Below are 16,025 nucleotides of genomic sequence, written 5' to 3'. Positions count from 1 at the left end.
CCCATTATTTATTATCATATCCCATCTTGTATCAACAATATTATTATTAATGAAATGCAATGAGCATGTTTCTTTAAAAAAAAAAAAAAAAAAATTGGTTCAGTTTGAAACATGATTCAGTTCAAAACAATTCGATTTAATACGAAATACAAATACAAACAATTTAGTTCGATTTTGAATTAACAAACAATTCAGTTTAGTTCGGTTCAGTTTTCATCCCGAACCAAACCATGCCCACCCCGAGAGGAAGGGGACTTATAGGCCATAGCCTAGCCGAATCCAATCTATACAATGCTCCCTCCCCCCCGGTTCCGACACTGAAACTGCAAAATTCATTCTCTTCCATTTCAAACGCGCGTTCTCTTCTCCCATGCCATAGCGTTTAACTTCAATGCCATTATTCTCTCCACTCTATTCAAATGGCATGCTACTATAAGCACCACTCCTTCTTTCTTCACTCCCATTTCTTGTTTAGAACAATTCCATTTCCTCTCCGTCGCATTCACACCACCGCCACCGCCACCGCCGGAAGCTACTCTCGCAGTTTTCAATCACCAAACCTTCTTCGTTCTTCACGCGCACCACTCTCCAAGGTAACACACTCGCGCAATTAACTTGTTATTATTTTTATTCACCGTGCTTTTTATTCTCCTCTCGTTAAAAGCTTCGTCGGCTTTGGTTTGTTAGGGTTTTTGTTGTGTATCTTTGGATTCACATAAAGATGGAGTTGTTTCTGCAACTTCTCCAAGCACCGGAACGGTGCCTCCAGAAATTAGTTACGGAGCTGCTCAACCTGTGCACATTGGTTCTGTTACCAATGCGGATGCTGCGGCGAATGGCAGAGTTATGCTTATTGATGGAACGTCCGTGATTCATAGAGCATACTACAAGCTTTTAGGTATGCATTGTCGTTTTTGTTATGGTCCTGTTTGGATAAGCAACTTATTTGCAGCTTATAACACAAATGCGTGTGTATAAGCTATTTCTATAGCAAAAGATAAAAATCATAAAATAAAGTTAAATCATTTTGTATAAGCTATAAGCTGTTTTCATTTTTTTGTTGACCTTCTAGATAGAGTTCAAAGGGTCATGCCTAACAATGTGTCTCTCCTAGTTCCATGAATGTTGTGTTTACAAGGATCGGTTTTGCCATCCGAAAAATTAAAAAGATGATATTAATTGTTTTAGTTGAATACAGCTTATGCTAAATATCATAAGCTCTCCCAAACAGCCGTGCAAAACTTATGCTAGTAGATAGATATATTCAAATAAAGCAATCCCAACAAGCCCCACGTGTGCTATTGTTTCTTTTGCTACTTTTAATGTCTTCTAGAATGTTTTGGTGAATTGTTATGCATTTGCGATTGTTTTTGAGCCAGTGAATTTTAATTATGTTAGTACTTGTTTGATAAACTTTTTTGGGTTTTATTTATGTACTTTGCTGTTGATAAATTTAGAAGCGATTTTGCCTTCCTCTTATTTTTATTGGTTTTTCGTATTTGGGGTTTTGTTTGAGAAATGTAACTGATCATTGTTGATCTGCATTGGTTTGATAGCAAAATTGCACCATGGTCATCTAGCACATGCCGATGGAAATGGAGATTGGGTTTTGACAATTTTTTCAGCACTATCATTTGTAAGTTATTTGTTGATTTTTTATATTCTTATATGAAGCTGTAGAATTCGCAAAAATTTATGATCATGGATCAATTTTTTGGCATCTTGGTGCATTGTTTTTTTAATGTTGTACCTTGTTTCATTGATGTTGTTATTCTGATCTCTGATCAGTAGATCTATAGATGAAGGGCATTTTCCACCCTCATCAAGACTATTCTGAATTTTGTGGAAAAATATTAACTTTTTATGGTGACCACTAATTTTAATGCCCAACTTTGGTTAAAAAGATAAGAGATTGATTTGAGACACGTGAATGAATTGATAAATGAAACCTTGATTCAAGATGATTTTTATAAACTATTCTTGGAATGAAAATTTGTGAGGCTTTAGACTCAGCCTTATCATGTAAACCATTTGTCTAAGTGCATAATGATGTAGTGTTTATTGTGTCAGAAAATGCTGAAGTGCCAGCAGCAACACACAGTCTTAGAAGAGCTATAAATGAGCTATTTTCTAGCACAACTGTCTTGATGAGACACACGGACTTAATGAAAATTAATTTTAGTTTGCATTGAAGAAACTTGCGGTGTTTTTGTCCTCAATCAAGAAAGGAGAAAATAATGCAGTGTATTCTATAATCATTCAAATTAAATCTTAAGTTTTTCATTTGTTTCATTAACAAGCAAATATGATAATTTATACTGTGGTTGAATGTGCGAGGAAGTTTCAATTTGTTTGGTAAGTGTCATTTTTATCTTTTAGTTACTCTCGTTTTTTTTTCTCTCTCTTGCAGATTATTGATGTTCTGGAATTCATTCCTTCCCATGTGGTGGTATGTTTTGTCCATTATGCATTGATTTGCATGAAAAGCTTGCATTTCCTTTAAATTTGTCATCCTCACATTTATCTGTGTGAAAGCTTGCATTTCCCTTGTCGTGTTCAGTGTTTACAATCAGTTAGTCTGACTATCTAGTATTGTTTCTTTTGCATGCAGGTAGTGTTTGACCATGATGGTAAGATATCAAATTCCGCCTCTATATTTGCTAGTATATTTTGTGACCTATTTGATCTTTCATGGTAATAGAAAGTACTGTTCTTTTAATTATTATGATACTTATATTTTGATTATTTTATTTTTGGTTTATGCTTGCGTTGATAATAAATTGAGTAGAAGTTTAGTTTGCATGCAGTGCTGTGTTATGCACCTTATGTTTTGATTAAGACCATGTTGGTTTTCCGAACCAAATTACGATTCTTTAATTGACCAAAAAACATTACAAAAAAAATATCAACTATATATAATCACAATGACAATATAGATGCTGTGTGAAAAAGTGGACTATAAAGATGACATGATGGAGAGTTTATGTATAAGTTGTTCTTACTATCAAAAAGATATTGAGGATAAGCTTTGTGTATAAGTTGTTTCTATGAAGCCACTTCGATGTTTTTTCAACTGATCAGCCATCAACGATTTGGATTCAAACAACACTGTTGTCTATGAAGCAACTTCGATGTTTTTTTCAACAACAAAAAATACAGCGAGGATGTGTCAAAAAATATTTATGCAAATATAATAATTTGTCGTGGTTCAGTTTAACATGCACATATCTTTTTAGTCTGAATTCCAGACTTGGCCTTAATTTTTTTTTTGTCATATCATTTAGCCTTTAAGAGTCCTGATCCTCTGCCAGCAATACTGGCTTTACACTGTTTTCTTTCTTTTATACGAAGTATTTAAGATTTGCAGTTGAGCATAAAGCTGTATGATTCTTCTGACATGTCAGAGTCTCATTAAATCTTTGACTGTATTTCTGCCATTGCTCTATGCTGCCGAAGTGAACTATCTTTTCTGTTCCTGCTGAAGTATTAGACAGTTATTTTTTACAGAACAAACAACAATGGGAGTTTTTTAACAATGCAAGATTTTTATTCTCCTTTTGTCATATCTTGTTCTAATGCATTCATATTGTGGTTTATTTTGTCATATCTTGTACTAATGCATTCATATTGTATTGTGGTTTATTTTAATCATAAATAGATTTTTATTCTCTTTTTGTCATATCTTGTACTAATGCATTCATATTGTGGTTTATTTTAATCATAAATAAAAGAAGACAAATATATATGACAGGGAATAGAAGTAATTTGATGCCCAATCATTAAGTTATGAGATAAATGCATCCTTTAGCTAGGTTAAAAATCAAAGAGATGGGAATCTTTTCACCCTTGGAAAGCATCAATAGATAAATGAATTACTGTTTGATACATGATTCCCCACCAAGCTCTTGCACTGATAACCAAGGATGTTGAGTTTATGTAAAACTTATCATGATCAATGAATATAGTGTCATAGGAGGAATATTACGTATAGTTGAGTGCAAGTTGCTTCTACAAGCTGTTGATGCACTGGTGGTATCTGGGCACACTAAGGATCTGATCACATCATTTTGTGTCTTTTTCTCCCTAGAGTCTAACTTACATTTCTTAAGTTCTTTGTTTTGTAAAGCCTCTCTGTTCAAGTAAAATCTTAATAAGGGAATCCTTTTCATTTCAGGAATTCCATTTCGTCAGACTCTTAATTCATCAAAACAAAGTTTTACTGCTAAAGGTATGTTAAATTTTGAGTTTCAGTATCTTTGAGTGATGAAATCGAAATGTAAGACCAATATCAGAATATAAACCCCTTTATATTGTAGTTATATATGTATGAATCGATTGATAAGTCCAATTCCAATATCTTGATTTCTAACGACAATGCACCGTGAACCGATATATATATATCGTCTGCACAAGGGCAGAGTGAGCGTATTTTATTTTTTTTCATCAAAAAAAGAAGAGTGTAGTTTAGTTTTCAGTTTTTTCGTTCTTTAATTTTGTCAGAGGCCCAAGTTATGATAGCAGTATGGACAGGTTATTTATTGAAAAAGGAACAATAACAGAAGAAAAACTCTCTGCTATTCCAGAGCCTGGCTGCTTAGAGAGATGTAAAAAAACAATATAGCATTTCTCTGTCCCTTTGAACCATTTAGGCCTTTCTCTCCACAGTTCTCATCAAATTTCTCCTATTTGTGTATTTAATTTTTTTGGCTTCCCCAAATAAATTAACTTAAACCCTCCCTGCCCACCTTAAACAAAGCTCCTGCCCTTCTTATTGGTGATACGTACTAGGTAGTAGGTATACCTTTTGATGTTCGTATAGTCTAGGCTAATTCATTCGGATGAAGTACTTTGGTCATCATAAGCTAGGCGGTAATCCAGATAATAATCTCAACTGCTTTGGTGGGGCATAACAAGAACGAAAGGTTCTAGAATTTGAAGGATATAATGCTTTTCAGTGACATTTCTAGCTGAAGGTGCTGGAGTTTCTACTTCTCGGGTGATTCCTTGTACTTGTTCCTTTTGAACTTTAGCCCTCTTGTTTCCACAAAAAAATCATAATTATGTTCTTCCCATGCCTGTTCTTTCTCATTTTTATTTATATCTCTTATTCAAGCTTCATTGGGGACCACAATATCTATTTGCTTAGAATTGTAGGCTGTTGTCATATGCATGACCTTGCCATATATTCTGTTCTTATTTGTCTGACTTTGGATTTTAATGATGCTTTGACTCAATTGGACTGGGGTAGTTAATACTTAATACTGTGTTTTGTGGTATTTTTAGAAGAATACAAGTTAAATGACTAGTTAACCTTTTGATTTGAGATTTACCCGATTCTTTGACCATGTTTTTAACACATTGTTTTATAGCTTCTTAATGTTATACGTCCTAATTTCATGCGTACTTTGTTTGAAGGCCAGAACTTTAGGCACAATCTATACCCTGCCTACAAGAGCAATCGTCCTCCTACTCCTGATACCATTGTTCAGGGACTTCAATACCTCAAAGCATCCATCAAGGCCATGGCCATAAAAGTCATTGAGGCAAGTTGTGGATTTATATCGTGACAGGTTTAAGTGAGTATAAAACTGATATAAATTCATTAAATGATAGGTTCCAGGTGTAGAAGCAGATGATGTGATTGGAACATTAGCCTTAAGGAGTGTTGATGCTGGGTACAAGGTGATGTCTTTAATAGTTTCAAGATAGGAATGGTTCATACCTTCTAACTCCAATGTACCTTTACAAATTTTAAGAAAAATAAATATTTTCTTGACCAAATGAAAAGTGTACTACTATAACTATAAGAGTGTATTCATGTTGCTGAATGAAACCGTTCGTTATGACATAACACTTATTATAATATTATGGATGTTCTTAAATCATGAACTCTGTTACCGAAAAGGGGGCCGTGGCAATTTATAATGGGACTATTTCACTTGAATAATGAAATTCTACGTAGCATAGTGTTGCTGCTTTAGTTATGGAAATGCCTTCAGTGATATTACCAAGCCCCTTTCACTAATGATTGTCTCTTCTTGATGATAGGTACGAGTTGTCTCCCCAGACAAAGACTTTTTTCAGATTCTATCTCCGTCGTTACGTCTCCTAAGACTTGCTCCACGTGGTGATCAGTTAGTATCAGACTTAATTTCTGGTTTAATATCATGTACTAGCTAATGATTTCTGGTTCTGCATTGGTGGCAGTTTTAAGTTTTAACTTAAGCGCTATATAAATATTATGATATGATAAATGATCTTGCTATATATATATTTTTTCCCGTTTCTACTACTTTCTGAGTTCTATTAGGAAAGTTTAGAGATTAATGAGTTGGATCCAAATATGGTTTATGATAGAACATTATGGCGCAATTTGATCCATGTACTCGACCCCCCTTATTGGGATAAGGCTTGGTTGTTGTTGTTGTACTACTTTTTGAGTTCTGTAATCTGTATTACATGAAAAATTATTGGTTCAACCATATACTGGAGTACTGGACAATTCAGTAACAATAATATACTTTCTCACACGTTAAATTAAAAACAAATTGCAACAAAGCTGCGGCGAAAAGGCATTCAAAATATGAAAGCCTGTTTACTTTCAAAAACATTTTCAATTTTCATTTTTTAAATCTTGTGTTCATTTTAAGTTGTTGCAAAGTTATGAAAAACTCATGTGGTGAACGATTGTAATAGAGAGAATATAGAAGGCAAGCTAGGAAGAATACATTTTTCGGAAACAATGACAACATTGTTTTTGGCATTTTCAATATTTCTAAAAATTCTAGATCTATTTTCAAATATTGTAAAATAAAATGCTGAGGGAAATATTGGATCTATATTCTCATATGTTTATTTGTTGAGGGAAAAAAGGAGAACTTGAAAAATGGGAAGTAAACGGACCTTTACTTGTTTGATTGTAATCTTCCGTTCCAAGTAACAAAGTAGTTTACTCTTATGTTTTAAGATGGATTTTTTTTTCTCTTCTTTTTCTCAATAGGATGGTTTCGTTTGGAGCTGAGGACTTTGCAGAGCGATTTGGAGGTCTGAAACCATCCCAGTTTGTGGATATGATTGCACTTTCTGGTGACAGATCCGATAATATTCCAGGTTATTTTTTCCTCCTCCCTTTGGAACATCATTTTATGTAACATGAGTAAAAATCAAGGTTACCAAGTCCAGGAAGCTTTTCAAATACGAGGGCATACTTAATTTCTTACGTAACCTTTGAAATCAATTGGTAATCAGATCTGTTGGTATATATTAGGAATATTACTTCAGTATTAGAAGTCTTATTATGTCAGGAGTGTTTTATCCTCTACTTGTGCATGATCCTTTATATGCAATATATAGCATTATAGAAAATGTAAAAGAGAAGATTCACTTGTTGAAAATGATAGACTAAAGTTTAAGTCCAGTTCCTGAAATTTACACATAATGGGGTCATTATTCTAACAAACAACTAATTGAAGTGTACAAGGGGAAAAGAAAAAAAAAACTCCAATGCATTCCATTCTACAAGGAATTCCTTCCTCTAGGGTCATTCCTGTTTTGTGGAATCAAGGTCCGTCTTTCTTCATGACAAACTAATGAATCATCATTACCTAAGTATATAATCGAGTATGGAATCACTGTTTTGTTTGTAGCATGCTTTTTAGTTTTCAGGGGATAAGTATGTTATATAAGCTTCTCAGATTTTAATAAGTATTTAATACTTGGAGTATTTTGTACATACAGGAGTTAATGGAATTGGAGATGTTTATGCTGTGCAATTGATCAGTAAATTTGGTGAGGTTTCATTAACTCTCTCATTCTTTTCACAAGTAAATAATGTTCTGGCATCATGAGAAGTTAACTTTCAGCAAGTACTTTGATTTTATTTCCAGAGTCAACTACTAAGAGTAGTCTGTCTTCGTATCTAATAAGCAGGTTTTTTTCTTTGCTCAAAGTGAGCATCTAAGGAAACTTGGTATGGGAAAAGAAAACGAGTGTGTTAGTAAATTTATTATGCACCCCTTATATTGGTCCACCGGGGGAATGTTTAGCAGGGAAGAGACAATGCTCACTGTGCTTATAACTGAATGTTGATGTGGCAAGAGGAGAGAGGTTAGGCTAGAATTTGGTAGGGTTTGCGCCGGAGGTTGTAGACTGAAGTCCTAGCCTATCTGTGCATACTCTTTTCTTTCTGTTTTTTGTTTCTGTGATAGTTAGAGGTTCTACACTGTATTTTCTGTATGTCTGTTGGAAATCCTGCCCCGAGCGGGAGGCGGGGTGTTGGTAATCCCACCTTTATTGTGATCTGCCTCTAGTTGCCTTGTGTTGGCTTTGAGGGGGTGGATTTAGTCTCACATCGGTTAGATAAGACTCTTGATAAGAGTCTTATAAAGAGGAGGCACTCCTCACCTTACAAGCCGGTTTCGTAAGGATGAGTTAGGCCCCAAATCTCAACATGGTATCAGAGCCTATCCAAGATCTATCGTTGGGATTCCGCATTGCCAGGGTTCATGCCCGTTGGGTCCGAGCGTGAGGGGGTGTGTTGGTAATCCCACCTTTATTGCGATCTGCCCCTAGTTGCCTTGTGTTGGCTTTGAGGGGGTGGATTTAGTCCCACATCGGTTAGATAAGACTCTTGATAAGAGTCTTATAAAGAGGAGGCACTCCTCACCTTACAAGCTGGTTTTGTAAGGATGAGTTAGGTCCCAAATTTCAACAATGTCATTGTGAATTACTTCTCCTTCTGTAATCAAATAATTGGGTTCTTATCATCATTCCTCTGTGGTATTTTTTTTGAAGTGTTTGGCATGGTTGCAAAATCACATATTAATTGTACCTATACTGGACTGTCCAGAAAATATAAATGTAAATTTATTAACCAAAAACTGCAAATATTTCTGCAAATGTAACCATTTTTTCTTTTGGCTCATTTTCTTTTTGCGTTTTGGTTCCCGTCCTTAGTATTGTTTTTGAAACTATTTGAATTACTAACATTTTATTGGATGGTTGCTTGGCTAGCATTTGATTATTTAGTCATCCAAATAATCAAATCATATAGAACAAACTTATCTGAAAATAGTCTGTAATACTTTTGTGTACATGCATGCATGATTTTAAGCAATCTCTCTCCACTTATTTGAATAGGCACATTGGAGAGGTTGTTGGAATCTGTTGACCAAATCAAAGAGGATCGTATTAGAAAGGTATTCCCGCTTCAGGAGTAAAGTTATTCATGGAATGGTTAAAATTTTCTCATTGGAGAATATTATACCTTATTTAATATGATTACTATGATCTATTTAGCATCTGAATGCCTTCCCTTGTTCGAAACTATACTGTATAATGATATTAGTGGTTTTACCCACTATTACGACGTCAATGCCGACATTGTGTTTTCTTTTGCAATTTTCTTTGCAGGCTTTAACTGAAAATGCTGAGCAGGCTATATTAAGCAAGGAACTGGCAAGCATCTCAATCTCTGATATTCTTTGTTTTTATTTATATACACTTTTCTCTGTTTCTTATTCTGTCTTTTTATCCTTTAAACTGCAATTTACATTTATACAAGAGTGTTTAACATTATGACAGGCGTTGTTACGCTGTGATCTCCCATCCTACATGGTACCATTCACTGTAAAAGATCTCTTGTTTACTAAACCCGAGGTTTGTGGCTCCCAAGGCAGTTTGAATTTTCAATTTATATTTTTTAACTAGTTTTGGCAGGGACTTTTCAGTCTAACTATATATTTTATTTAAAATTAAAAGCTCATATTTACAATCAAGTTTTTGTGCCATAAGCATAACCACACTCTCTCATAACTAGATGGTTTTTGCATACTATGGCGGTAGATGAGATTGAGAATAGATGCAGTTGCATACATGTTTGTGGTTATTATTTGAATTTGAATACTTTTTGGGAATAAAAAGTAAACTTATGATCAAATGATCATTTGAAACTTTACCCAAGATATTCTAGCATTTCTGAATTCATAATTGTACTTTGGACATAATCTTATGCATTGTTATTAAATGCAATAAACTTCTGTAAATGTTTGACAGTACGCTATCATGCTTGACATTCCACAATACATCTAACATTGTAAAATTAAACTGTGTACAGGACAATGGCAGCAAATTCAACAGCCTTTTAACAGCTATCAGTGCTTACGCAGAAGGGTTTTCAGCTGATCCTATCATCAGGAGAGTGCATCACTTGTGGGAAAAGTTGGATTCAAGGTGAAGTCCATTGAGATATCCGGTTTTCTTTGTATAGAGCAGAGATGCTTCAAATGGAGCATGTCAATACTGGAACCACAATACAGCATGAGGGGATTTAAGTGTATATAGCACGTCGAGCATGTGTTTTTATTGGGCAGATATCAATGCATTCCAGTGAGTGTTCTGCGATGAAAACATTTTTTTTGGTTATGGATGCCAAATTCATGGTTCTTTGTAGAATTTATTTAGGTGGAAGCTTTAGACCGCATGATGCAAATGGTAATAGGAAAATGACAAGTTGGAAGTGACAATAGCTCTACTGGGATCAGACAAGTGAGTCCTAACTTCTACCCAATGCCCATCTTCTGGGACCATTCAGAACGTATACATAACTTCAAGAGGATGGTGTTTTGTACGTATTTGTAATGTAATATGTGCTAAATTGATCTTACAGTGCATTGATGTTTTTGCTCCCTGTTTCTATTAGCGTTAAGTGGCCTCACTCGTTCATTAACAAACAAATATTGATGTTTTTCAAATTAAAAAAACAAATTGTCCATAGATTTCGAAATACAATTGGATTAAGGATGTTGTTAGTGTTTTATGTTTTTATTTTAGTCATTAATGTTAAAAATCATTTAAACAATTACTTTATTAAGGAAAAAAAGCTCAATCTTCGCTCAAAACTAATACTTGATTTATATTTTGTTCTTATTTCTTAAGTTATGTGTAATGATTCGTCGTTGAAATGAATATTACGTATCTAATCTTAATTAATAACAAGGATCTTAAGAATATTCACTTTTAATGTAAATCAGTTTTACAGTGAAATGTTTCAAATCATACATTTTTGTAAGTGTACGTTGAAATCGATAGTGTGAAAGAATAAATGTCTTACTTTTTTTAATGCTTTTTTTTTTTTTTTTTTGAGAGTATAACAAATTCAACTGTTAATTTTAAAAATTACTCTAAAATCAATCAACTAACTTATCTGCTATAAGATAGCTTATCATCTATTTATTTTTTATTTTTTTTTAATAAAAAGAGCCTAAGTGCATATTTATTCCACTCTTAATCTGATTGCCCTATTACTCAAAGGACCAAAACGTGATATTGAAATGAGAAACAAACTTAGCCAGGAGAAGTGGAACTATAAGATATAAAGAATTGGACTAGGGAAATGATTAGGAGGATTATTTCATACCATAAAAATTCCTTCAAAATGCTCTACCAATTCATGTTATGAATTCTCCATATAAGAGTCAAGAAAGGAGAACATTCCTCCCTTCGCCTTCCTTTTTCTCATCTTTTACTCAACTTTGTTCTCCTTTGCCCTCTTAACCCTCAAGCAAAACCCTTTGGACAAAGGTGATTTGATATCTATGACTCCTTACCATGGGCTATGCAAGTTGAGCATTGCTCTATAGGATAGTAAGACCCACAAAATCATGGATATGGGATGTAATTTTGAGAACATTCTTAGGAAGAGACAAATTTCTAATAGGTATCTTCAATAGGCATGCATGGAAGCTTCTTCTACTTAATGTCTAACAAGGGCTTGGTATTTCTAGTTATTTGTCTGATTATATCCCCTTTTTCATCTTGTTTGTATCAAACAAGTTGCATATGAGAAGCAGCCCTTCAAATAAATTCAATATATATCACATTCCTTAAAGAAATAGGATCAAGAAACTTAATCATTAATATATATTTTCTTTACACAGCCCTTAATGCTCTGTAAAACTGCATAAAAGTTAAGCGCAATCACACAAGAATGTTATCAAAACTCAGGGCATAGGGCTGCAAACTGTTTTAGACTTTTAGTTAAATGGCCTAAGCTTGCATAGAATTCAAATAAAAATAAGAAAACCAACAACTTGTCTTCATATACAAAACATAGTATCGCCATCTTCATGTAGATGTACAAGCCATTAAGGCATGTTGTTTCTGTTCTTTGCACTCATGTGATCATCTATTTAACTTCTCAGAGCCCTTCTCGTCCGAATTGGCCTACTCAGTGTCCTAGTCAGTGTTGAATCTGGAGAGATCTCTGGTATTTCTTTGGCAACATTATTTTCAGCACCTGGTCCTTCCATGCTTTCCTCAGAGCGACGGGTCTTAATCAGATAATGAGCAACAGATTTGAAACCCAATTTCGTCACCTTAGAAACACAAATGAAAAGGAAACAGTCAGCTTCAGAATATCCATATCTTAGCCTTGCATTCCAAACCACATGACAGAAAAATTAAGGTAAAAGATTCCTTTGAAGAATGTGAAGCAAAAATGTACTCATTTATGAAGACAAGTAGACAACCACACTGAAGAGATAGATCTAAAGAGGAGGGAACAAAATTAAAATGTCAAATCCTGCCACTAACCTTATTGTATATATTACCAGTAGGCAACCAACCATTTTTCCTGCGGCAGCTATTGCAATTGCAAATTTCTCGACAAGAAGGGCAAGTCCACTTGGGATTGATATTGGCTTCTGTCACATTTTCTCCATATCTACAATACAGAAGTAGAAAATGACAATTATTAAAATTGACGGTGACAGTTGCTGACACAATACTATACTTGTTATGTTTTACATGGAGCTAACTCATCGAGGAAATATAACAAATCAGCATTGCTTTATTTTTCAACAAATCAGCATTGCTTTATTTTTCAAGTTTTGAACAAAAAATAAGTCCTTTTCTCAATCTGAATCTAAACTAAAACAATGTTACCTTGTGTAGAGGCAATCTCCACAAAGCCGTCCTTGGGGTAATTCGCATTTGTTGCAATCGGTCAGCTGAGCAACAGTTAAGCGCCTAAAAGAAAACAAATGATTTTAGCAAAACTTCTCTATGATCAGAGAAACAAGTAACATATGGAAGAATTGATGTGCCAACTTTATGCAGATGAATATGAGTTCTTTGAAGACATGCCTAAAACTGTTCTACTAAGGTAAAACCATTTAAAAAGCATAGAATCAATGTTGTCTATGGTGGAAGACAAAAAGAAATTTGGCTATGGCCAAAAAAAGCATAAAACCATATAAGCACAGCAGTGGTGGTGCCGCCATGGCGGAGGGCATCCATTAAAAAATTGGCTATGGTAGTTGTCAAAAAATCCTCCAAGCCATTTTGGCATGCCCCCACTACAAGTTATTACAACTTATTGACAAAACAGCAAACATAAACCATGATGTTATATATCGAATTCGGCCATCTCCTCTTAAAAATAAAATGAATGTACCAAGTATATAGTAAAGAAGATTTGCATCTTATACCACCCATGTTTAGTTAAATAGAATATTCTTTCCTTTTCCTTTCTTCTGGCAAACTAGTAAACAAGAATGCATGCAGCTTCTTAGCTTGTAACAATACATGCATCAGATTCCTTGTTTCAGAATAAAGTGTCATGGATACATAAAAAACTAAAAACCCTTCACAGGTGAGGGCATATATCAATCAAATATAAAACCATAATACCCGCATTGATGACATTTCTCTCCCTTGGTTGGATCATATATATGGTCCCCATCCTCATCATATCCATCCACGTACAATTCCCAATCAGTCTCACAATCTCCTAGCAGCTTCTCATGCTCTTCAGTGTAAACTTCAGGGTTTGTGCCTTCTGGTATATGAATTTCTACTTCCTTCCTTTTCTTACTTGATGAACTTTCTTGACGCTCTGCTTTAGGACGCTTGGAACAATAGTTAACTGGTGGTAGGGTCGATAGTCTGTAAAACCAATCAAACATAAAAATAAAAAAAATAGAGTTAGCTCTACCAACCATATATACACCAAAGCACAACCAGTACAAAATCAAACATGTTACTAAGAACAAAAAACAACAACAATAACCAAGCATTTCCTCATTAAGTGTGGTCAATGTCCAACATCAAACACGCCTTCAATGTGAAGTGTCAGTACTATCAGGTAACAAGACACTCTCTAACACAATTTTTCATACATTTTCCTATCAATTGAAAATCATATCGGTCTCTAAATTTACGAGGAACCAACATGATTTCATGAGACTCGTTTGAATTTCAACTAATAAACATGTGTTTAGATGCTAATGTGAGTCTAAATCTCTTTCAACATGATTTTTACCTGTGAAGCACGAATATGGACACGGACACAGACACTTACACATCGACCGCTAATAATTTGAGAAAATCACATAATTCAATTGAATCATATATATGTATCGATACGCGTGTCTGACACCGAAACACACTTAATCCAAGGAGTGTCTATGCTTCATAGATTTTTACAAACTTCATTACGTAGTTTTCAGATAACCGAAATTTTAGGGTTTTCCAAACACACATGATTTCATAATACTCATTGGAAAATGATTAACCTAATTAATACATAAAATTTACCAATCAACAAATAGATAAATGAATGCATGTTTAACTACTATATCACATAGACTTCAGATTAAAGGTGTGTCTGATGTTTGATACGTCGATATCTAACACCAACACAACACCAACAAGCAATAAATAGCGATATTAAATTGATGAAATGAAACATGCAAGCAAAAATGAAAATAGTAGAATGGAATAGAATACCTAGAAGAACGTCTTTCAGATTCGTTGGATGGTAACGAGTTTTTCTTGACGGAGGGGCGCGGTTTTGGTGTTTTCTTGAGGTTACCAGAAAGCTTTAACAAACCAAGCTTATGCATTCTCTCAGCGTTCTCTTCCATCCTTTGTTCCCTAATCCGTTCGTAATGCGATGATGAACCTGAAACGACAACACCTTCGTCACCGTTAGTTTTCTCCGTTTTGGTTTCGGTGGTGGCTGCGCCGCCATCTTCACCGTCAGAAGAAGCTGATTCTTCTTCTTCGCTTCTCCTTCTACGACGAGTTCCCATTCTCTCACACTCTCTGTTGTTTTCTTCTGTCACTTTTTTGAGCGAGTTTATGAATGGTTTATTTGTTTTGAAAATCGAAAGTTAAAGTGAAAAAATGGCGGGATTTTCAATCCTCTCTGACAAATAGTAGCGGGATATGTCAAATTTTTCATTTTTCACACTACGAAAAAAAGTCAAAATTTCTCCCAAAAGAAAAGGACAAAATTTCAATTTTCTTATAAGACCATTTACAATGGTAAAATACATTCAACAACCTTCAACATCCACTTTTTCAATTCCCAACACTCCACATCATTTTCTCTCTCTTAATTCAACACCCATTCAATTTTTACCTCTCCAATGATTTTTTCATTCAACACCCTACCCCACCACCTTTTATTTCTTATTCTTATTTAATTTTATATTTTTGTTTTTATAATTACATAAAATTACAATTATCGATTATAATTAAATTAAAATGAAGAAACACTTAACAATTTTTTTGTTGATAATTGTTGGGATTTTGGTAGCTAAAATGGTAATCAGAAGAATTTTGGGTGTTGAATTGATTGTTAGTGGGATCCATTTCACTAAATAAGCACTAAAACTTCAAAAGAAAGGCTAATACAAAGCTAATGATAAGATTAAGAGAGTGAAAAACTTGATTTTTTTTTCTGTGTCCAAATCAAATGATCCAAGTCTCTATTAATAGAGGAAAAAAAATTACGAATTTTGGTAAAAAAAATAAATAAAAAAAAATTATTTGCAATGAAATAATTGAGTCCAAATTATTAAGAAGATAAAAATCCAAGCAGCCAATCACATAATGACATCTGTCTTCCTTTATCCATTTCCTCTCTTCTCTCTCCGCGTGTGAGTTCGGCCACTCTCCCTGTCCGCGCGTGTAGCGCACGCGCCTGGCTTGGCGAATCCGCGCGCGACAGCTGTCCCCCA

At 34.4% G+C, this 16,025-nt stretch overlaps 2 protein-coding genes across 3 annotated transcripts; one reads left to right on the top strand and one right to left on the bottom strand.

Annotated features, from left to right (window-relative positions):
• Positions 1-273: 273 nt before the first annotated feature.
• Positions 274-10,800, top strand: LOC11445111 (DNA polymerase I, thermostable). 2 transcript variants are annotated; one of them, XM_003608011.4, is made up of 15 exons: positions 274-593; positions 688-898; positions 1,557-1,636; positions 2,411-2,449; positions 2,612-2,630; positions 4,175-4,228; positions 5,416-5,543; positions 5,614-5,682; positions 6,049-6,134; positions 7,001-7,110; positions 7,738-7,788; positions 9,139-9,197; positions 9,412-9,456; positions 9,583-9,657; positions 10,115-10,800. In XM_003608011.4, the coding sequence occupies exons 1-15, from the start codon at positions 420-422 to the stop codon at positions 10,232-10,234; spliced, it is 1,320 nt and encodes a 439-aa protein (XP_003608059.2). In that variant the 5' UTR covers positions 274-419; the 3' UTR covers positions 10,235-10,800. The 2 variants fall into 2 exon arrangements, with proteins under 2 accessions (XP_003608059.2, XP_024636671.1); XM_024780903.2 differs by lacking the exon at positions 4,175-4,228.
• A 1,091-nt stretch (positions 10,801-11,891) lies between these two features.
• Positions 11,892-15,153, bottom strand: LOC11444119 (cell division cycle-associated protein 7). The gene is made up of 5 exons (XM_003608010.4): positions 14,788-15,153; positions 13,690-13,944; positions 12,943-13,026; positions 12,592-12,721; positions 11,892-12,374 (listed from the first exon to the last, which is right to left on the bottom strand). Exons 1-5 carry the CDS (start codon positions 15,090-15,092, stop codon positions 12,189-12,191), a joined length of 960 nt encoding a protein of 319 aa, XP_003608058.1. The 5' UTR covers positions 15,093-15,153; the 3' UTR covers positions 11,892-12,188.
• Between the last annotated feature and the right edge of the window lie 872 nt (positions 15,154-16,025).

The sequence above is a fragment of the Medicago truncatula genome, chromosome 4, assembly GCF_003473485.1.
Source record: "Medicago truncatula cultivar Jemalong A17 chromosome 4, MtrunA17r5.0-ANR, whole genome shotgun sequence".
In the NCBI taxonomy this organism is placed as follows: domain Eukaryota; kingdom Viridiplantae; phylum Streptophyta; class Magnoliopsida; order Fabales; family Fabaceae; genus Medicago; species Medicago truncatula.
Note: the sequence above shows the minus strand (reverse complement) of the source record. Positions and strands in the feature narration are given on the sequence as shown.